Source organism: Cryptomeria japonica, chromosome 3 (assembly GCF_030272615.1).
Source record: "Cryptomeria japonica chromosome 3, Sugi_1.0, whole genome shotgun sequence".
Classification (NCBI taxonomy): Eukaryota; Viridiplantae; Streptophyta; class Pinopsida; order Cupressales; family Cupressaceae; genus Cryptomeria; species Cryptomeria japonica.
Genome location: NC_081407.1, coordinates 587,690,823 through 587,709,260, shown reverse-complemented (window position 1 = coordinate 587,709,260; position 18,438 = coordinate 587,690,823). Strand labels below are relative to the sequence as shown.

The 18,438-nt window shown below is 37.7% G+C and overlaps 1 protein-coding gene across 1 annotated transcript in view; it reads left to right on the top strand.

Annotated features, from left to right (window-relative positions):
• Window positions 1-18,438, top strand: part of LOC131042650 (peroxisome biogenesis protein 5) — a 176,845-nt gene that overhangs the window by 97,705 nt on the left and 60,702 nt on the right. The window contains exons 11-12 of the mRNA XM_057975967.2: window positions 5,719-5,828; window positions 8,223-8,447. Of these exons, the coding sequence (XP_057831950.1) occupies window positions 5,719-5,828; window positions 8,223-8,447 (335 nt within the window). The remainder of the gene's footprint in view (window positions 1-5,718; window positions 5,829-8,222; window positions 8,448-18,438) is intronic.

Below are 18,438 nucleotides of genomic sequence, written 5' to 3'. Positions count from 1 at the left end.
ATTAACATTTCATCATTGGCTACCTTAAAGTATCTGTTAGAGTCAGCATCATTTTTACAAAAGCCTAGACTTAGCAAGTATTTATCAATTCTTTCATACCAAGCACGAGGAGCTTGTTTAAGACCATACAGAGCTTTCTTTAACCTGCACACATGAGTTAATCTATCCTGGATCTCACAACCCTCAGGTTGCTCAATATAGACTTCTTCCTCAATGACACCATTTAGGAAGGCAGTCTTAACATCCATCTGATGTAGTTTCCAACCCTTAGCAACAACAATAGCTATTATAGTTCTAATAGAGGTATATCTAGCAACAGGAGCAAATGTTTCTTCATAGTCTATGCCTTACTTTTGAGAAAAACCACGAGCTACAAATCTGGCCTTATATTTTTCAATACTACCATCAGCATTATGTTTAATTTTAAATAACCATTTAGAGGAAACAACAGATTTACCTTTGGGTCTGGGCACAATGTCCCACACATCATTCTTGATGATTGACTGATATTCTTCATCCATAGCAAGTTTCCAGGCATGATGAATCAAAGCTTCTTCAACATTGCAAGGTTCAGTTTCAATGAGATTGCACATCAAATCAACGTAGTTGGACATCAAATCAACGTAGTTGGAGAATACCTGAGGTCTCTTAGTTTGACGAAAGGTGCCACTGGGAGTAGCAAATCTTTTAGCTTCTTGAATGGTGTTCCTTACCCAAAGAGGCCTCTTTTTGGTAACGACAATGTCGCTAGGAATATCAGTGGGATTCATGGGCTCTGGTGGATCATCATGATCATCTTGAGGTGAAGGTTCTACTTGCTCCCTCTGAATCTCAGGGTTAGAATCAACATTTATATCTTGATTGTCATTAGTTTCATCAATAACACAAGAACCTTTTGATTTCTTAAAAGCAATATCTTCTTCAAATGTAACATCCCTACTTACCTCAACATACCTTTGACCTGGAATGTATATTTTGAATGCTTTGGAGGATTCTCTGTAACCGACTAGAATGCCTTTCTTTCCGGAGGGTTCCAGTTTGGTTCGTTTTTCTTTGGGCACATGAACATAAACAGGACTTCCAGAGACTCTGAGGTGACTGATGTCTGGTTTGGATCCTGTGAAGGCTTCTTCAGGGGTCATGTTCTTTAGAACACGGTGAGGCCATCTATTCTGGATATATACAGCTGTTCAGGAGGCCTCTGCCCATAGGGAGGTCTGCAAGTCTTGATCGTGAATCATAGCCTTTGCAGCCTCCACAATAGTCCTATTCTTTCTTTCGGCAACACCATTTTGTTGAGGATTGTATGGAACACAAAACTCCCTCTTAATTCCTGACTCAACACAAAAATCATAAAAGCTACCGGAGGTGTACTCACCTCCATTGTCAGATCTTAAAACATTTAATTCTTTTACAAGAAGAGTTTTCAGTTAATGCTTTGAACTCTTTGAATTTACTTAGGACGTCATTGGATTCTTTAGATTTCAAGAAGTAGATCCAACTTTTCCTAGAGAAATCATCTATGAAGATTACATGATAAAGAAATCCACTAGGAGAAGCTATAGACATAGGACCACATAAATCAGAGTGAACAAGTTCTAGTTTGTCTTTAGCTCTATTTTCACTTTTATGAAATGGACTTTTGACATTTTTACCTATAGCACAACCTTTACAAGTGTTATCAGGGATTTGACTGAGTTTAGGCATACCTTTGACTAACTTTTCAAGGGATGGAAGAGCTTGATAATGCAAGTGTCCAAGCCTTCTATGCCATAACTCACAGGATTCAGGAACCTCATTAATGAGTGCTTGAATAGGGTTAGTAGAGAGTTTATAAAGACTATCATATCTATGACCAATTATACGAGCAGATTTAAAACTAGATTTCTTAGGCCATGCAAGAACTTTTCCATCAGAAAATGCAATTTGATAACCTTTATCTTCTAGAGCAAAAATGGAAATTAGGTTTCTTTTAATTCCAGGAACAAACAAGATATCACTGAGGTGTAAGGAAATACCAGAAACTAAATCTAGAGAGGTAGAGCCAGAACCTCTTACCGAATAACGAGCGTCATCACCAATTACTACATGAAGGCTGGTATCCTTTTCTACTAAGTTTGAAAGGTGATCACAGTAGCCTGTGATGTGTCTGGAGGCACCATTGTCAATCAACCAAGTATTGCTATCTGAAGGAACACTGCTAGACAGAGCGGAGATGAATAAAAAATCATCATTTTGTTCTGATACTTCATTTAGGTTGGCTTCACTTTGGTTAGTGTTATGCTGACATTCTTTAGCATAGTGACCAAATTTGTCACATCTAAAGCAACGGACATGCGAGGTATCTCTTGGTTTCTTCCAAGGGTGCTGGGAACTAAATGATCTGAATTCCCTATTTCTTTTAGGATAAGGTTTATTCCAATTTCCCCCTTTCTTGCATTGTGCTGCAAGCATGTGATGATCATCTATATGGGGACTTTTGGTTTGTCCTCTTGTGATGAGGCGAGACTCTTCTTGGATACAGTCATTTTTAAGGCGATCAAGGGTGGGTAACTTAGTCCTACCACTTATGGGTTGAATAAATGACTCCCATGAGTGAGGTAGACCATTTAGGGCAATCATGACAAGGTCTTTATCTTCCATGTTATGGCCAATTAAACCTAGCTGATTCTTTAGTTCTGAGATTCTCATAAAGTAGGAAATAATAGAATCTTCTTTTGCCATTTTGATATTAAGTAGTTGTTGTCTTAAAGTAATTGCCCTACTGAGATTGTTAATTTCATATGTACCTTGTAGATGGCTGAACATTTCCCTTGCAGTGGTAAATGAGGCAATAGAGGTGACTAGGTGGTCTTTGATTGAATCAATGAGAATCTTCCTGGCCTTGATAGCATCCTTTTTGAATTGTTTTAGCTCGGCTGCATCCATAGGTTCAGCTAGCTCTTTTGCTTCTATGAATTGGAGAAGATCTTCTTCCTCTAGAGCCAACTTGATTCGAACTTTCTAGGCAGTAAAGTTTAGATTCCCATCAAGCCTATCTTCAACTTTCAGCCCCATTGACCTAACCTGAAAATGAGACAACAATCTGGAAATACAGGAGTACTGAATTTTGAATCTGAAAGTTGATCTAGCGTATAGCTCTGATACCATGTTAATTTTAGCACTTTCAGATTAACTAAGACTCAGAAAATCAGAATTTATTTACTAATTAGATTCATTTAGATTTAGATTTATAGTTTTAGATTTAACACAGCAAGGAAAATAAAGAAATAGAGACAAAACACAATTACCCTGGGAAAACCTCCTAGGAGGAAAAACCCAGCCCGAAAAGATCCTTAGATTTGATTATGGATTATAGTTATGCAAATAATACAACACTTATCTCTTGTGCTTTGTAGGTTCAGATTTTTCTGCCCCTAGAGATATGGTAGATCACTGTGGCTGCCTTCAACATTTACTTGCTATAATGAGGGAAATGGATGCTGATATTGTCTTAACCCAAATTGCAGACCTTTAAGAAGTTCACTGATTCCTTGTGATGGATTTCACACCTCCTTCTAATGGCAGATGTATGTTGCTGTTGCTGTCATGATTTCGCACCTCCTATATATGTATGTTGCTGTAGCTATCATGTATTTCGCACCACCTTCAATATGCAGATTGCTTTAAGTGTAGATCTCTTGTGTTTCTTGGAGTTCGCATTAGGCATGTAGGTTTCACATGAAGAAGCAGATTGAAATTGATTTGATTAACAAATGAATCCTAATCTTTTATTTATATGGAGCGAACTCCTTAACTAGGTCGTCTTTTCAATATTTAAACTTTTATTATTTCCTTTTATCTGCCTTGTTAATAGGGTCGGCCCTATTGGATAGTGCGTTGGGTGTTTATTTGTTGTAGCGTGGGAGATAGGGCCACGTTAGGGGGAAGAGGGGCCAGACCTTATTTGGGCAGATTCCAGTGTTGCCTAAGGCAATTTGAATCCGCCCTTTCCCTAATTAATATCAACAGCAACACCTACACAAAACTTGCTAGAGCCTAAATTAGAGTTTAGGAGTTACCACCTTGGCTACTGTAAAATGTTTGATCAAGCTACTTTACTTTTCATGATCAATTATTGACACAAAGCAGTGTGGTGAAGATGTGACAGTAAAAGTGAGTGAAAGAATAAACACAAGGCATGTATATTACAGACAATCTATCAGATGATCTCTATAGTACAATAGTTCAAGATGATCTGAATGAGGCATAATCATCACCTCATCTTGGATGATTTTAAGTTGTAACTAGTAACCATAGTTGCAGAAGTCCTTAGAAAATATCAATTTATTCCAATTAATTGCTACTTGGTTCTGATGCAGATTTTTTGCTGAAACAGTTGCAGTTATTTGGCAATTAATTGGTAAAACCAAAATTTGACTTTTTTGACCTAAATATGCATTTCTGGGTCCTTTTTGCATTTCTGTTGCAAATTTTTCCTTGTTTATTTGCTAACCCTAACCTAATTTTTTCTGATTTGGTCATTATTTTTAGATTTGCCAAGTTATTCCTGAGAATGTTTTTTGTTGCTATGGTTGTAACTTGTAATCCGTGTTAGCTTTCTATGATACCTGAAGGTGGTCCACAGTGATTCTACTAAATCAAGGCTGATCGCAATAAGACAAATTATTGTGCACCAAAAACTTGTTTTCAGATGACTCCAATGAGGAATAATGACAATGAACATATCAATTCTGTGTCTGAAGGGGTTAAACTTAAAATGAATCCCAACCCAGAGTATCTGAGGGAACATGCACAATCAGTGATTCAAAGGCCAAGCAAGACAGGTCCATGTTGAACGACACTAATACTCTTTGCTCAATCTTTTAATTTTCTTGTTCATCTATGTTCAGTGAGAAAATCTTTGATTTGACATTGTAAAGACATACAGTTAAAACATGGATTGGAATTTTCAAGTATCGAACAGGTTGTAAATTGACCGGATCCACAAACTTTGTCACAGAATTATGCTGAGCCAATTCTACTTATGGTATTGCTAATGTCTTCAAGGTGTTGCACAATCAGTGATTCAAGGGCCAAGCAAGACAGGTCCATGTTGAAGGACACTAATACTCTTTGCTCAATCTTTTAATTTTCTTGTTCATCTATGTTCAGTGAGAAAATCTTTGATTTGACATTGTAAAGACATACAGTTAAAACATGCATTGGAATTTTTCAAGTATTGAACAGGTTGTAAATTGACCGGATCCCCAAACTTTGTCACAGAATTATGCTGAGCCAATTCTACTTATGGTATTACTAATGTCTTCAGGGTGTTATATGTTTATAAATAACCATAGATTGAATCTAATGTCTTGCCAGATATTTCACATTGTGAAGTTATTCAAAAATTTCATTCTTTCCTTTTCCATACTTATTGGACAATATATCTATGGTGGTTACCAATATTATAGAGACATGCCCTAGTGATTAATTGAGAACTGTTCTGTTCAACTTATTGTTCTTTTCATTTTATCCTCTTGTCCTGCTTCATTGAGGGAGTATCATAATAACATTTTAGGGCAGAGGCTTGTTAAAATTATCTCATGTCTGATGGGTCAATTTGTTCTAGTTCTAATGTTATTGTCTCTGATTGATATCTGGATATGTAGTTTCTTCTTTTAATTACCATGATAGAACCAACAAGGGAGAAATAACATGTTACCCTTATTTCAATAGAGTTGGAGCAAGCCGTGGCACTTAGCTACTTACGGGGTTGGCTAGAACATCATCCAAAGTATGGGGTGCTTATTCCACAAGATCAAGCAGAGAACTTGAGCTATATTGAAGTGAGTTTCATCTCTCTCATTATTGCAAGCTATTGTGATTTTGTTTTATATGATTTCATAGATGGCAATGTTTACTTGAACTAAGACCTGGAAACAAGCATGGTGTTGGGAACTAGTGGTAGCATATATATATTGCAATTAAATATCAATATATTCAGGCCTCCTGATGCAAAGATGGAATATAGAATGCATAATGTTAAGACCAGCTTGTGTAGTTATCTAATTATTCACAAGAATTCAAGTAAGACTTCTTGAGACAAGGGATTCTCTCAAGGGTCAAGTAATTAAATTGCAGTCTACTGGAGAAACTAAAATTGTATTTGTCCTAAAGATTGAGCTGTTGGATTTTCATTTTCATTCGCTTTTCTTTTTCCCCTAGTTAATATGATATATTGTATCCATTGCTTAGATTAGTATCTATTATGATGTTATGCATATTTATCGTACATGTGTTTTGTGTTTATCTTCTACCTCTATTTATATGAATGATTTTTGACTAAATTTGAAGGTTTGGTTTAATAGCTAACTTTTGAGTGTGACTTGGTTTTGTACCTCGAATCTTTGAGAATGCATAATTCATGCCCATTTAATCTACTTGCTATGAGGAGTGGTTTCTCTTTTATTGATTGATTGCATTATTTTTTGGATGATATTTTCTTTGAAGTTTCCTACTTGAAAATTTTGCAGTGATAAAATGTTTTATGTTATCCTACTGGGCGCAAACATGTTTATTGTAGTTGTTTTGAGGTCTTACTAAAGCTTTCAGAGTTTGTTATGGTAGTGCAGTCTCTATGATTAAACATTCGTTTTTTTATTAATAATAATTTGGAATGCAGTGTTGTTAGTAGCATTTTACCATCCACTCACATCATACAACAAGACTAGAGGTTTACTTGCATATCATTCACTGAACTGTTTTATTGTTAACTTAGCAATAACTTTGTCAACATCATACAAAACTTACCAAAGAATCATTTAGTAGCAAATCTTACATGCTAGACTGCATTCTGCTCTTTTAGACAAACTCTTTATTTGGGCAATTTATGGGCTAAACTCTCTATTTTATTTGCTCTCTATATCTCTATGCCATGAAAATGCCTTTAAATTTCAAAAACAAGTTGCTGTTGTCTCTGTCAATTTATGGGCTAAACTCTCTATTTTATTTGCTCTCTATATCTCTATGCCATGAAAATGCCTTTAAATTTCAAAAACAAGTTGCTGTTGTCTCTGTTTCAACATTCTTTAATGTTTTTTTTCAAAACCCGATATTTTTTTTTTCCCATTTAAATCCCAATTTTTTCAAAAAATCTTTTACTTATAATTAGTTGATTTTTTCCCCAAAAGATTTTTGCTGCTATGCTTTAACCATCTGTTTATAAGCACTTTCTTGTAACTATTGCCGTCGTTATTTCTTGGTTTTTGGTTTTTTTTAAGGTATCTGAATTGCTTGTTTATGGTTTAAACTGTAAATTTCAACCATCTTACTAGTGTATTTGTAAATTGATGTTTACAATCCTCTCTGTATTGAAATAATTATGAATGTAACATTTGGTTTAATCTTGAAATTTCTTATTTTTAGTTGAAATTTGAACTCAAGCATTGTTTGTTTGATATGGTGTCATATTATGTGAGTAATTTTTGTTTTCAAAATCTTTTTGAGAAAAAAATGGTAGGTTCTTCTCCAATATTGTATAGAAGCATATATCTGTAAATTTTTACAATTTTCTTGATAAATCTTTTTACGGCTGTCTTGCCAATAAATTGCCAAAAAATAGCCAAAAAATAGTGAGAATTGAATTCATCAGTTCAATGCCTTTCTGCCGTTTTTTGACCATATTTTTGCCCTGTTTACTGTCAATAAAATACATAAATTATCATTTTAGAGAACATGATTTTTTGGTGAGTAATCATATTTTTTGGCATTTAAATCAGAATTTTTAGGTCAAAAGTCTATGGTTAGCATTTTTTCCGATTTGTGCCTAACCCTAACACCAAACCTAGCTTGATATTCTCTCAGTTTGTTTTCTGACTATTAATTTATATTCTTATAAACTCAAAATATCTTCATTTTTTTGTTTGCCAAGAAATTTCTGCAAAAGATGCTTCTATGTAATTTTATTGCCTGAATGCTGAGCACATTTTCTGCTTTATAAAGGTTCAGTATATGATTGTAATTCTCATTTCAGTATTCAGAGTTGTGCTTGATGGAAAACAGGCACACAAAGGTGTCAACCCAGAATGTTCTGGCATGAAAGCTTTATTTTTATTAGAAGATTATAGCTAGATGAAGTGAATTGTACTTTTTGATTATAAAAATTAAATCCGTATTTGCAGTTTGTTCTCTTGCTTCAAAGTTCAATTATTTAGTAGACTAACAGGAAACTTGGTTCTAAGGTGGCTAGGCTTTTCAATGAAGCTGCTCAGATGTCCCCAGAGGATGGTGATGTGCATACAGTTCTTGGCGTTTTATATAATTTATCTCGTGAATATGATAAAGCAATTGGAGCTTTTCAAAATGCACTTAAACTTAAACCTCGTGATTACTCTCTATGGAACAAGCTAGGTGCTACACAGGCAAACAGTGCTCAAAGTGCTGATGCAATCTATGCTTATCAACAGGTATTGTACTTGCAATTTCCTGTGATCGCTAATATGTTTTTAATCTAAATATGGACAGCACGGACTTTTGAGTTTCTGGTGTTTCAGTTTTTACATAAAAATAACTTGGAATCTAGAAGATTTGTTTAACTATGTTTTGATTTATATTTCAAGACTGCAAATTGAAACTGAAATTGCACAAACATTTCCTTGAAATTTTACTAGATTGCAACAGCTAACATTTTCATGCTTTATCCATGACATGGCATAATCAACAATCCTGGGAAGAATTATTGGCCTTTTCCTAGCACTAGTACATAACTTGAAAAGGACAGTTGAGTTGAAATTTGTAGGGTTTTTCCAATTTGTGTAAACAGTGAGTATTTATCTCCGACGTCTTGAGTAATGAAATTGCATTTACAAGCCAATAATCATCTCTGAATTATTGAAGTTAAGCTTATCTTCAAGACCCAGCATCAAAAAACTCAGAAGCATTCCAAACTTGGAAGTAATGTATAGTTAATGTGAAGGCTAGCTGATACCACGTACAAAATTGTATGGAAACCACTTAAAGTGTACTTGCTTCTCTTTAAGTAAATGGTCAACTGATGTCAGAATATGCAGCCACTTAAAGCTCTAAAATGAATTTATAATGCATCTGAACAGGTACTATGGAGGATTCAACTTCTAGAATGGAACAAATCAGAAAAAATCAGGGCTAAGATGAAATTAAATATTATGATCTAATTCTTCTCAAATGCAACAATTACTCAAGATTCTACGACATAGAATCAAACATCACAAGTAACTGCTAGGAATTAAAAGATTGGGATCACATGGCAGGTGTTAAAAGAGAAATGCGTAGAAATTTCTGAGATTGGTCTGCCAATTTAGGCAAAGCTTTTGGCTGTCAGAAGATTAACTTGCCATTTGGAGTTCTCTTGGTAGCCATTCTGTTGTGTTGAGATGGGGGCATTACAAGGTTGTAAAGCTCTTTAGCTCATATGCCAATTTGGGTAGTGTTGACGTGTTTGAAATCGCATCGCTGCAAACTCCATACGGCCAACGCAGAATAGAATAAACTCATTGAGTATCCTACCCTCTCTTGAAATAAGGGAATCCCTAATGCTATTTTCTACGCTTTGATCAAAGGGGATAACCTCAAGGTTTCTTTTGTCAGGTCTTGACTGCGGGATCTCTCAGTGGCTTGATGTGTTTATGCTGGAAACACAAGGGGACTTACGATTTGCAACAAGCTAGTCTGCTGTGATTCTCAAATTACGCAATAAAGAGCAAAAGGGAAGGGTTAGGAGATCTAAAACTAACAACACAGGTATGCGGGTAGACGGATTCAACATAACCAATTCCTGTTTGGCTAGAATAGCTCACAACCTTGCAGGAACGGTGCAATCTTCAAAGGGACTTGGAAGATTTTCAGATTGGAGACGCACGGCTAAGCACCCAATTCTGGCACAGCTCAGACAGACATCTGCAATTGAACTAAGCACAATCGAAGGCTCAAGTTAACCACACAAAAGGATACACTTTCAACATATCCTCAGTGGTATGAGCCTGAATCTATCAAATACCTGCACACCCAAAATAGAAAGATCTATCTAAAATGCTGAGAGAAACCATGCAAACAGGATGAAAACAAGACAATAAACACCAATTCAATGTCTATATATTGATTTCAACTGCCTATTACAACAATTTCTGCAGCATCTCTATGCTACTGCTTAAAATCTAACCTATTCTAACTCTAAAATCTAACTATCTAACCATCTAACTGTCTAACAATTTCTAACCCTTTACAAAAGAAAGGCCTCTGCCTTTTATAGATATTACAATTTTGAATCAGAGGCCAGGATGGACTGCATCCAAGGGTCCTGATCTGCCTTCCAGAAGCTGGCAACTTTGACCCATGCCGAATTAATTCTCAGTTATCCAACTAGCAACTATCTCAACTACCTGCCACTATTTGGCTTTAATTCAGGTCTATCCAATCTTCTTGGTGGTTGGGAAATAGTTATCCACAAAAATATCTTGCACAGGACCCATAGGCAGTTTACAATAAAGCAATTTTAGCTTTTTAGGAATTGAATTCCTTGAATTAAATCCAGCTGTGCACTTTCTTGATAATGCATAAACTTGCAGCATTCAGAGTGTTCTTTGGTCTTTAGTCCCGGTGGTGGACTTCATCTTTGTTCAGCGGCACGGTTCCCAATGTTTGGTTGCTCTTGCGCTCCTGCATCTTTTCTTTTCCAATCTTCAGCACCTGGCCTTGATTGCGATCCTTCCTTGATTTGCGTTTCAGGTCTTTTTTTCTGGTTCTCCAATGACGTCCTACAATCAATCAACCAGTTTCACTTCATTAAATTAATTTGAAAAATTAATTAATTAATTTAACAAATATTAAATTTAATGGCGTCTGGCTTGAGAAGCTCTTTGTGAGATGTATCTTGAAAATACTTCTCCTTTCTCTTCGAATGTGAAATCTTATCCTTGGTCTTGATGGTGTTTGGGCGATTTACTTCTGCGTGATTTTACCTTTGGAGTTTTGGGCGTTTTGAAATCTTCTTATAGTGCGATTCTGGAGATTTGAAGAACTTCTGCAAAATTTAAAACTCTAACTCTCATGCTTTTCTAGTGAATTTCGGAGAACTTAGACGCTATTTTGCAATTTTCAAAAACTTCAGATCCTTTGGCTTGTTTGGAATTTCGCGACTTTTAACCTTCTGGCGAATTTCGGAGCGCTTGGGGTTTTCTGTTCCAGCTAAAGGGTAATTTTCAGATCATTAAACACTTCTGCAAATTCGGAGTTTCAAGGCGTTTTTTTACAAATTTCGGAGTTAAACCCACCCTTTGCAAATTTCGGAGCATTTGAACCTTTTTTTTGCAACTTTATCAAAATTTCAAATTTTGCCCTTAGGGTCCGAAATTCGGCCCTCTGGGCGACTTTGCCAATTTAAAGTGAAACTCGGACCTTTCAACATTTTTGCTAATTTTAAAGTGAAGTTCGGATTTTTAACGTTTTTGCAAATTCGGAGGTTTTAACGTTTTTGTTTACTAAGGCGTTTTCGGACCATCTAACACTTTTGCAAAAAAACCTCGGACCCTTTACCCTTTCTTGCAAATTCTACGAATTTCGGATCCTTAGGCGTTTTTGGAATTTCGGAGTTTTCAAGCATTTTGGGCGAACTGGGAATATTTTCGGACCTAAACCACCTTTTGGCAAGTTTTACTTTTTGAACTTTTTGCCCCATAGTCCGAAATTGAGGATTTTAAGTGATTTTCGGACCTATGGGGTCTTTTGCAAATTTATAGCAAACTTTCTAATTTCGGAGCCAGGGTCCAAAATTGGGCGTTTAAGTGAAATTCGGACCTAAAAGCACTTTTGGCAAGTTAAGTGAATTTCGGACCTCCAGTTAGTTTCGTCAACTTTTTCACTTTTTGGCCCAAGGTCCGAAATTGGAGGACTTAAGTGATTTTTGGACCTCTGGGGGCTTTTTGCAACTTTTAAACATTTTCTAGTTATTGCCTCTGGGTCCGAAATTGGGCATTTTGGGCGATTTTAAACGTTTTTCTCAAGAAGTGCGAGCTTGGGCACTTGGGCAAGTTTGTCAAGTTCTCGCCGAAGGATCATTTAATGGAATATAACATTTAAGTATAAGTGACATTTCCTCACTTATACTTTAAGTTATATTCCATATATACTTTTAGGATGTTTGAGAGTGGTTTCAGACCTCCAGGAGTTATATTGCAAATTCTAGTTTTTGAAGGTTTCCTCAGTTTTTCAGAGTTAGCCAAATTTCAGGATCAGGACATTCTAGACTTCAGAGTTAGCCAAATTTCAGGATCAGGACATTCCAGACTTAGCCAAATTTCAGGGTCAGGACAGAAAGGCACAAACTGGGGGTCCCTGTCCAAGACGGGGATGGGTGTGCGATTCGCATAACAAATGGCGATTCGGCTGGGAAATGTTCCTGAACATTTCAAGGATGACTATCCGGATCGAACCCGAGAATCTCTGGTATATACCCCACAAAACAACCCAAATGACAGAAGACAGATTCAAAGTAAAAATGAGGTCACAAACTGAATCAAGTCACCAACCTTGAGAAATTGAGTGTGTGCAGTGAAGTTCATTCAAGCCCAAAGAAGGTTGAGATATCATTGTTTAGTTAATGCAAGTTACATAGAGCGACTCTTAACTCCAACAACAACCTGGATAGAGCCCCGCTGCTAGCAAGCATCTATAGCCCCGACGGAGTTATCGCCTGTAAGCTCACAAAGATTGCTCTGTTTCCGATAAATTTTCTTGTTGAAAATCGGCAGAGGTGTCTGCATTCCCAAAGCCAAGCAACTTGATATTTCTTTGCTTTTCAATTTCTTTTCTTTTGATTTTTCTCTTTTATTTTCACTTTTTCACCTTGGCTGGTAAGCAGTGAAGCCTACGTGGGATTGAGCGTTACAGTGGTCGCTGAAGCAGAGCTTCAGAATTTTTTCACTTGTAGTGACCTCCCTTTGATAAAATGACAAACTTAAGCGTTTTTAAGCGTTTAAAAGTGCAATGATCACAACGTTGGTGACAAGACGCAGTAAGCAACTAAATTTTTAGACTGACTAAGCCTCAAACCAAAATGGACTGACTATGGGGGCAACTGTCAATCAGGCATTCTACCAAAGTCGGTATCCAAGAAATGAGCCGGAAAAAACTTCCAACTTCGTACACCAGAGCTGGGAAAAGCAAACAAACCCCTTCAAAAGCTGACAGGGAGACAACCCCTTCCGAAAGGACACCTACACTACGGAAAGCAAACTAAACTAAAACAGAAAACAGGAAATCTAAGCTAAAAGAACAGAAAACGAACAAAAACCTAAACTAACTATGTACAAGAAGAGACCGATTGTACAAAAGGCGGGTTATATACATGCGTTCCCGACCCGAGGTGATTTTTTAGTATATGCAGCAGTAACAAGGCAGTGGGAACAGTTCTCAGTTTGGCCTATTTGTCTTTGTATTCTGAAAAGAAAATTTTCAGTTGGCCACTCTCGAATTTAACCAGGACATTGGGCAAAATTATTAACTGAGGGAGTTCATTAGGTCCGTGGTTAATCCATTTACAGGTTGTTTTTCCAGAATATTCAAAATTGAACGGAAAATTTTCAGAATTAACAGCAGGAGGGAAAGAAACAACCTAGCAGGTTTCCGAGTCACGCGGAGTTTTGTACGATGGGTTGCGCAGCAGGAAGGCTTCAACAGTTGTATTAGGAGGTCATCATTGGTGGTGCAGCATCTCGATAGCGTCCAAAGTGTGCAAATCAGCATCAGATTTTTCATTGGGTGGCGCAGGCCGATAATTGATCTCAAAACCGAACTCGAACTCAGGAAAGAGGGGTGCATCGTCTATTGGTGCATCTTCATATCGTGTGAACAATGCAGCCTTATGCACTTCTATCAGTATTTCCTCAAACAACAGAGACTCTTTGATTGATTGGCTCTCAAAAACATCCTCGACGGACTGCATCATCCATATGTGGGGCTGCTGCAAACTGCTCTTCAACCTGTGGCTGATCCACAAAGCTCCCTTGATTGTCTTCTTGAACATTGTTCTCATCAGTTGCAAGGATAACAAATTCATTTGCTGCCTTGGTCTGATTGACTGGTTCATCTTGCTTAGCAATTGGCAACTCCATCCTTTCATCATCGGGGAGTGCGGCGCTGCATGGATTTTGCGTTCGTCTATACTCGTCTGCAGCAAGGTAGGCACTCCACACTTTGCTGGTAATGCTCTCCTCTGGTTCTTCCGGTAGTCCAAATTGGGCTTTGACTTGATTGACTGCTTCTATGCATAGCGAGCAAGTGAACTCTGAATGTGGGGTGTGGTGAATTTTGCACCACCAAGGTGACAGCACGTTCTCCAAGCATAACTCTTCTTCGAGACCAAACTGATTCTCAATCAAATTCTTGAATCTTGTAAATTCTTCGATGTTGGACGGAGGACTGGGGATATCCGGCTGTACAGTCGCCTCTGGTTTGGGGACATCCCAAAAGAATATCTGCCCCTGTAATGCGAGCTCGACCCTTGACAAAAATGTCAAGCAATTCAGTTCATCGTGCGCTGTGGTGTCATGAATTCTGCAGTGAGCTGCAGATGCAAATGCGGACAGCTGCCTGGGATATAGCTGCAAACTCAACCTCTGCTGGATTTGAAAAATTTCGGATTGCAAACAGCCTTCATGAAGCGACTGACTCAACATACTGAATCAGAAATATTTTTGGTATTTTCTGGTTTTCTGGTTTAACAGTGATCTTGCATATCCCGAATATAGCATTTAAAAGGTTGATTTGACTCAACTTGCTGCAAGGAACTGTTAAGGTGCCCTCCCCAATTTTGTTGCGTGCGGAGGGTAAAAATAAATTGCAGGGCTATTCTTTACAAATGCAGGCTGATATGATCTTGATTTAGCTGTTTAGACATTCATCATACGCCCTCCTTCTAGCGCCAATTCTGTTGACGTGTCTGAAATTGCATCGCTGCAAACTTCATACGGCCAACGCAGAATAGAATAAACTCACTGAGTATCCAATGAATCAATAAATGAGTACACAAAAGAAACAAGCTGAGCCTAGATATATTTGATTGATTTAAATGCAAATTGGGTACAAAATGGCATCCTCATGTGGAATGTTGGCAGCTGAAAGTCTAGAACAAAATGAAAATAGCAAATTGTATTTGTAAAACTAAATATAAATATTACATTAAAACATTTTACATCTTCCTCTTCCTAGCTCTAGTGAAAATTAGGGGAGAAGTAGAACTAGAGGGCCTAGTCCTAGGAGTCCATTGTGGCTCCTGACCTCGCCAAAATGAGGTTGAGGATAGCACCCCTTGTGGGGGTTTAAGGGTGAGAGAGAGAGGTAGAGAGATAGGTCTAGATCTTGGAGGAGAGAGGAGAGAGTGAGATAGAGAGCGGTAGAGAGAGGGGATATAGGAAGAGTGACAGGGAGATAGATAGGTCTAGAATTCAAGGTAGATAAAATGAGTGAGATAGAGAAAGTGAGAGAATGCTTATAGGAGCCCACTGAACTCAAATTTGACTGTCTGAAAATTTATTTAATCTTCTAAAACCTAGAATTCGCATTATAACTCCTAGAGATCTGAAACCACTCTCATACATCCTACGAATATATACATGAAATATAATTATACTAAAATGTTATATTTTATATATATATTCTGATGAGGAGAATGAGACTGACTTGAAGAAAGAAAATTCCATAATTTTTTGATGCGTTTGGGCCTCTTTTTTTATGCAGCCGAGTTTTTGTGAAACTCTTGCCAAAAACTCGGCAAGTTTTTCACAAGAACACGTGCGAGTCTACTCGCCAGGCCAAAAAACCAGGCCAAAAAAATTGTGATTTTTTGCAACTTGGCGAGTATTTTGTCTATGGTTGGGAGGAAAGGAAATGATTTGATGAGGAAGAAACACATGGTATGAGGAGTGGGAGGAGAATGCTAGACACTTACCACTCCTAGATGAAACATATCTCGACCTTGTTGACCAGGTTGACAACCCATCCATACAGTAAACATCAGATGAGGACTACGAAGAGGGAAATATTGGACTCGAAGATATATTCCGATGCATTGAGAATCTATCCACCTCAGGGGAACTGAGGATTGGGCAATCCAAATTGAAGACCCTTGGACAAAGGGAATATCAGAACGAACCCGAAGTGTTGGGGACGCTAGAGGTGGATGTGTAGAGGACACGCATGTGGCTGAGAGTGCAAGGAAAGCACCAAAACATAGTGGTAAGAACAGTCCACCCAGGCCCAACACACAAGGGAGTAAGCAGGTGAGAAAGATGGTAACTCCTTTGGCAAGTCCGGGCCTCGATTGACAAAAATTGTCGAAGTTCATGGGGAGCGGATTAGAAGATCCTACAAGGCACTACAAGATGTGCGAGACTATTTGGATAGCAAGTGGTCAAATGAACAAAGACTATTGGTTGAGAGCATTTCCTACAACGCTATGGGGTATAGCCATTGATTGGTTCATAAAACTTGATGATGAATACATAGTCTCTTGGGATGCACTAAAGAAGGCATTCAAGGCCAAGTTTAAATTGCTATAGGACTGGTACCCTTCTGGTAGATTTTCCTTCATTGAGATCATCGCCAAAATTTACAACACCAAAGAAGGTAAACATGAGAATGTATGAGCTTACAATCGTAGGCTCAAGGAATTGTTGGTAAAATTGGAGAACCGACTGGCTAACAAATTGAAGAAGCATTGGTTCATCGAGGGATTGATTCCTTCACTGAGAAAGAAAATGAAAGTGGTACCTTTTCCATCATACGTTGATGCATATAATTGGGCGATGGACATCGAGAGCAAATCCAAAACATTCTCTTGGGGGAAAAGGAAGATGGATGACGACGAGAGAAGAAAAGGTAGCAGCGACGAAGAATCCAAAATGGTTTAGGCCCTACGACGCAATGTGATGAAAATGATGAAAGAGTTGAAGGTAGAGAAAGGAACCAATAAAGAAACTAATGAACTATGGTGTATTGAGTACAAAATTGAGGGGCACACAAAAGGTGATTGTCCTAGAAAGATGTTTTGTGAGATTTGCTAGGTGATGGGTCATTTATTAAAGGAGTGCCCATACAATTTGAAGACTAGAAGTACACAAGTACTCTTCATATAGGGAGAGTCCACTCCATCAAAGCCACAAAATGCATTGCCAGGTGGTTATCAAAATCAACAAGGAGGGTGTAATCAAATACAGTACGATTCTAAAGGACGTCCTATCATACAGTGCTAACAATGTAGCAAATGGGGGACGGTGTGAGAGACTGCCAAAATTAGAAAGATAATGTACAATTATTGTGCAAATGGTGTGGACTAGGTGACCATGAAGACATCAATTACCCGGAGCAAAAGGGTATTAATATGCTGGACATGGAGGAGCAAAACGAGAGCACAGACGAACAAGGCAGTGTACCCAAACGCTCATACGAAGAAAGAATGAATTTGACAAGCCAGAGAAGAAGTAGAACAAGTGATGGTGAAGGAATGAAGAACCTCCAACAAAACTGCAAGTATGTGATTGTGGTTAGAGTTAGAGAAGAACATAGTTTGATAGGTGCTACAAACAACCTTTCCCATCAAGGTGATAGACCCTCTTCAAAGCATGTTGCAACTAAGAGGTAATTACCAACACTCACTGATGACATAGTCAACTAGAAACAATGTAAGTCACAAGAGGAATCGATAGGGAAACCGTCACATGAAAGCAATTAGGCCATTGATCCTATGTTGTTAATAATGAGCATTGATAGAAAGTCAATTGTCACCAAGATGGAAATTATGAGGAAGAAGTTGACAAATATCATCATTGATGGAGGCTTGGAAATAAACGTATTGCCATAAGACACCTAGTTCCTCTTGAATTTTGTGGTCATCTCGTTGTAGAAGAAAGCGTAGGATGCATTACTTGGGAGAGGATGGTTTGTAGCAATCAAAGGTGATCGCAATTGGAAAAGAATACAATCTCCATTGAGAATAAGGGTTAGAAGTATGTAATTGATTTAAAGAACCAAGCAGTTAGTGAGGAAGTAGCTTCCTCAGATTTGTCAGATTCAAATTCCAGAGAAGAATGGATGGAGAGTCAAGGTCGGATGGAACCGAATGACAAAGGAATTTTGGAGTAGAGTCATGCTTAGAGGATGAAACAAACCTCATTGTGGCCTATTTCACTGGCAAATGGAGGACTATGACATATTTTCATCATCATGTAATTTTCTTGAAGCTACAACTCTCGGTGAAGAGTAACGGATGAAAGCATGTAAAATTATGGATGAAATTGTAAAGGGGGGAACTTTGATTTGGCAATTTGCAACATAGAAGGAGAAATCACCAAATCAATTTTCGCTTTGAGGGGGAACTCCTTTACATTCAAAAGAGGGGAGGAATCCACTAGATTCAGTCACAAATCA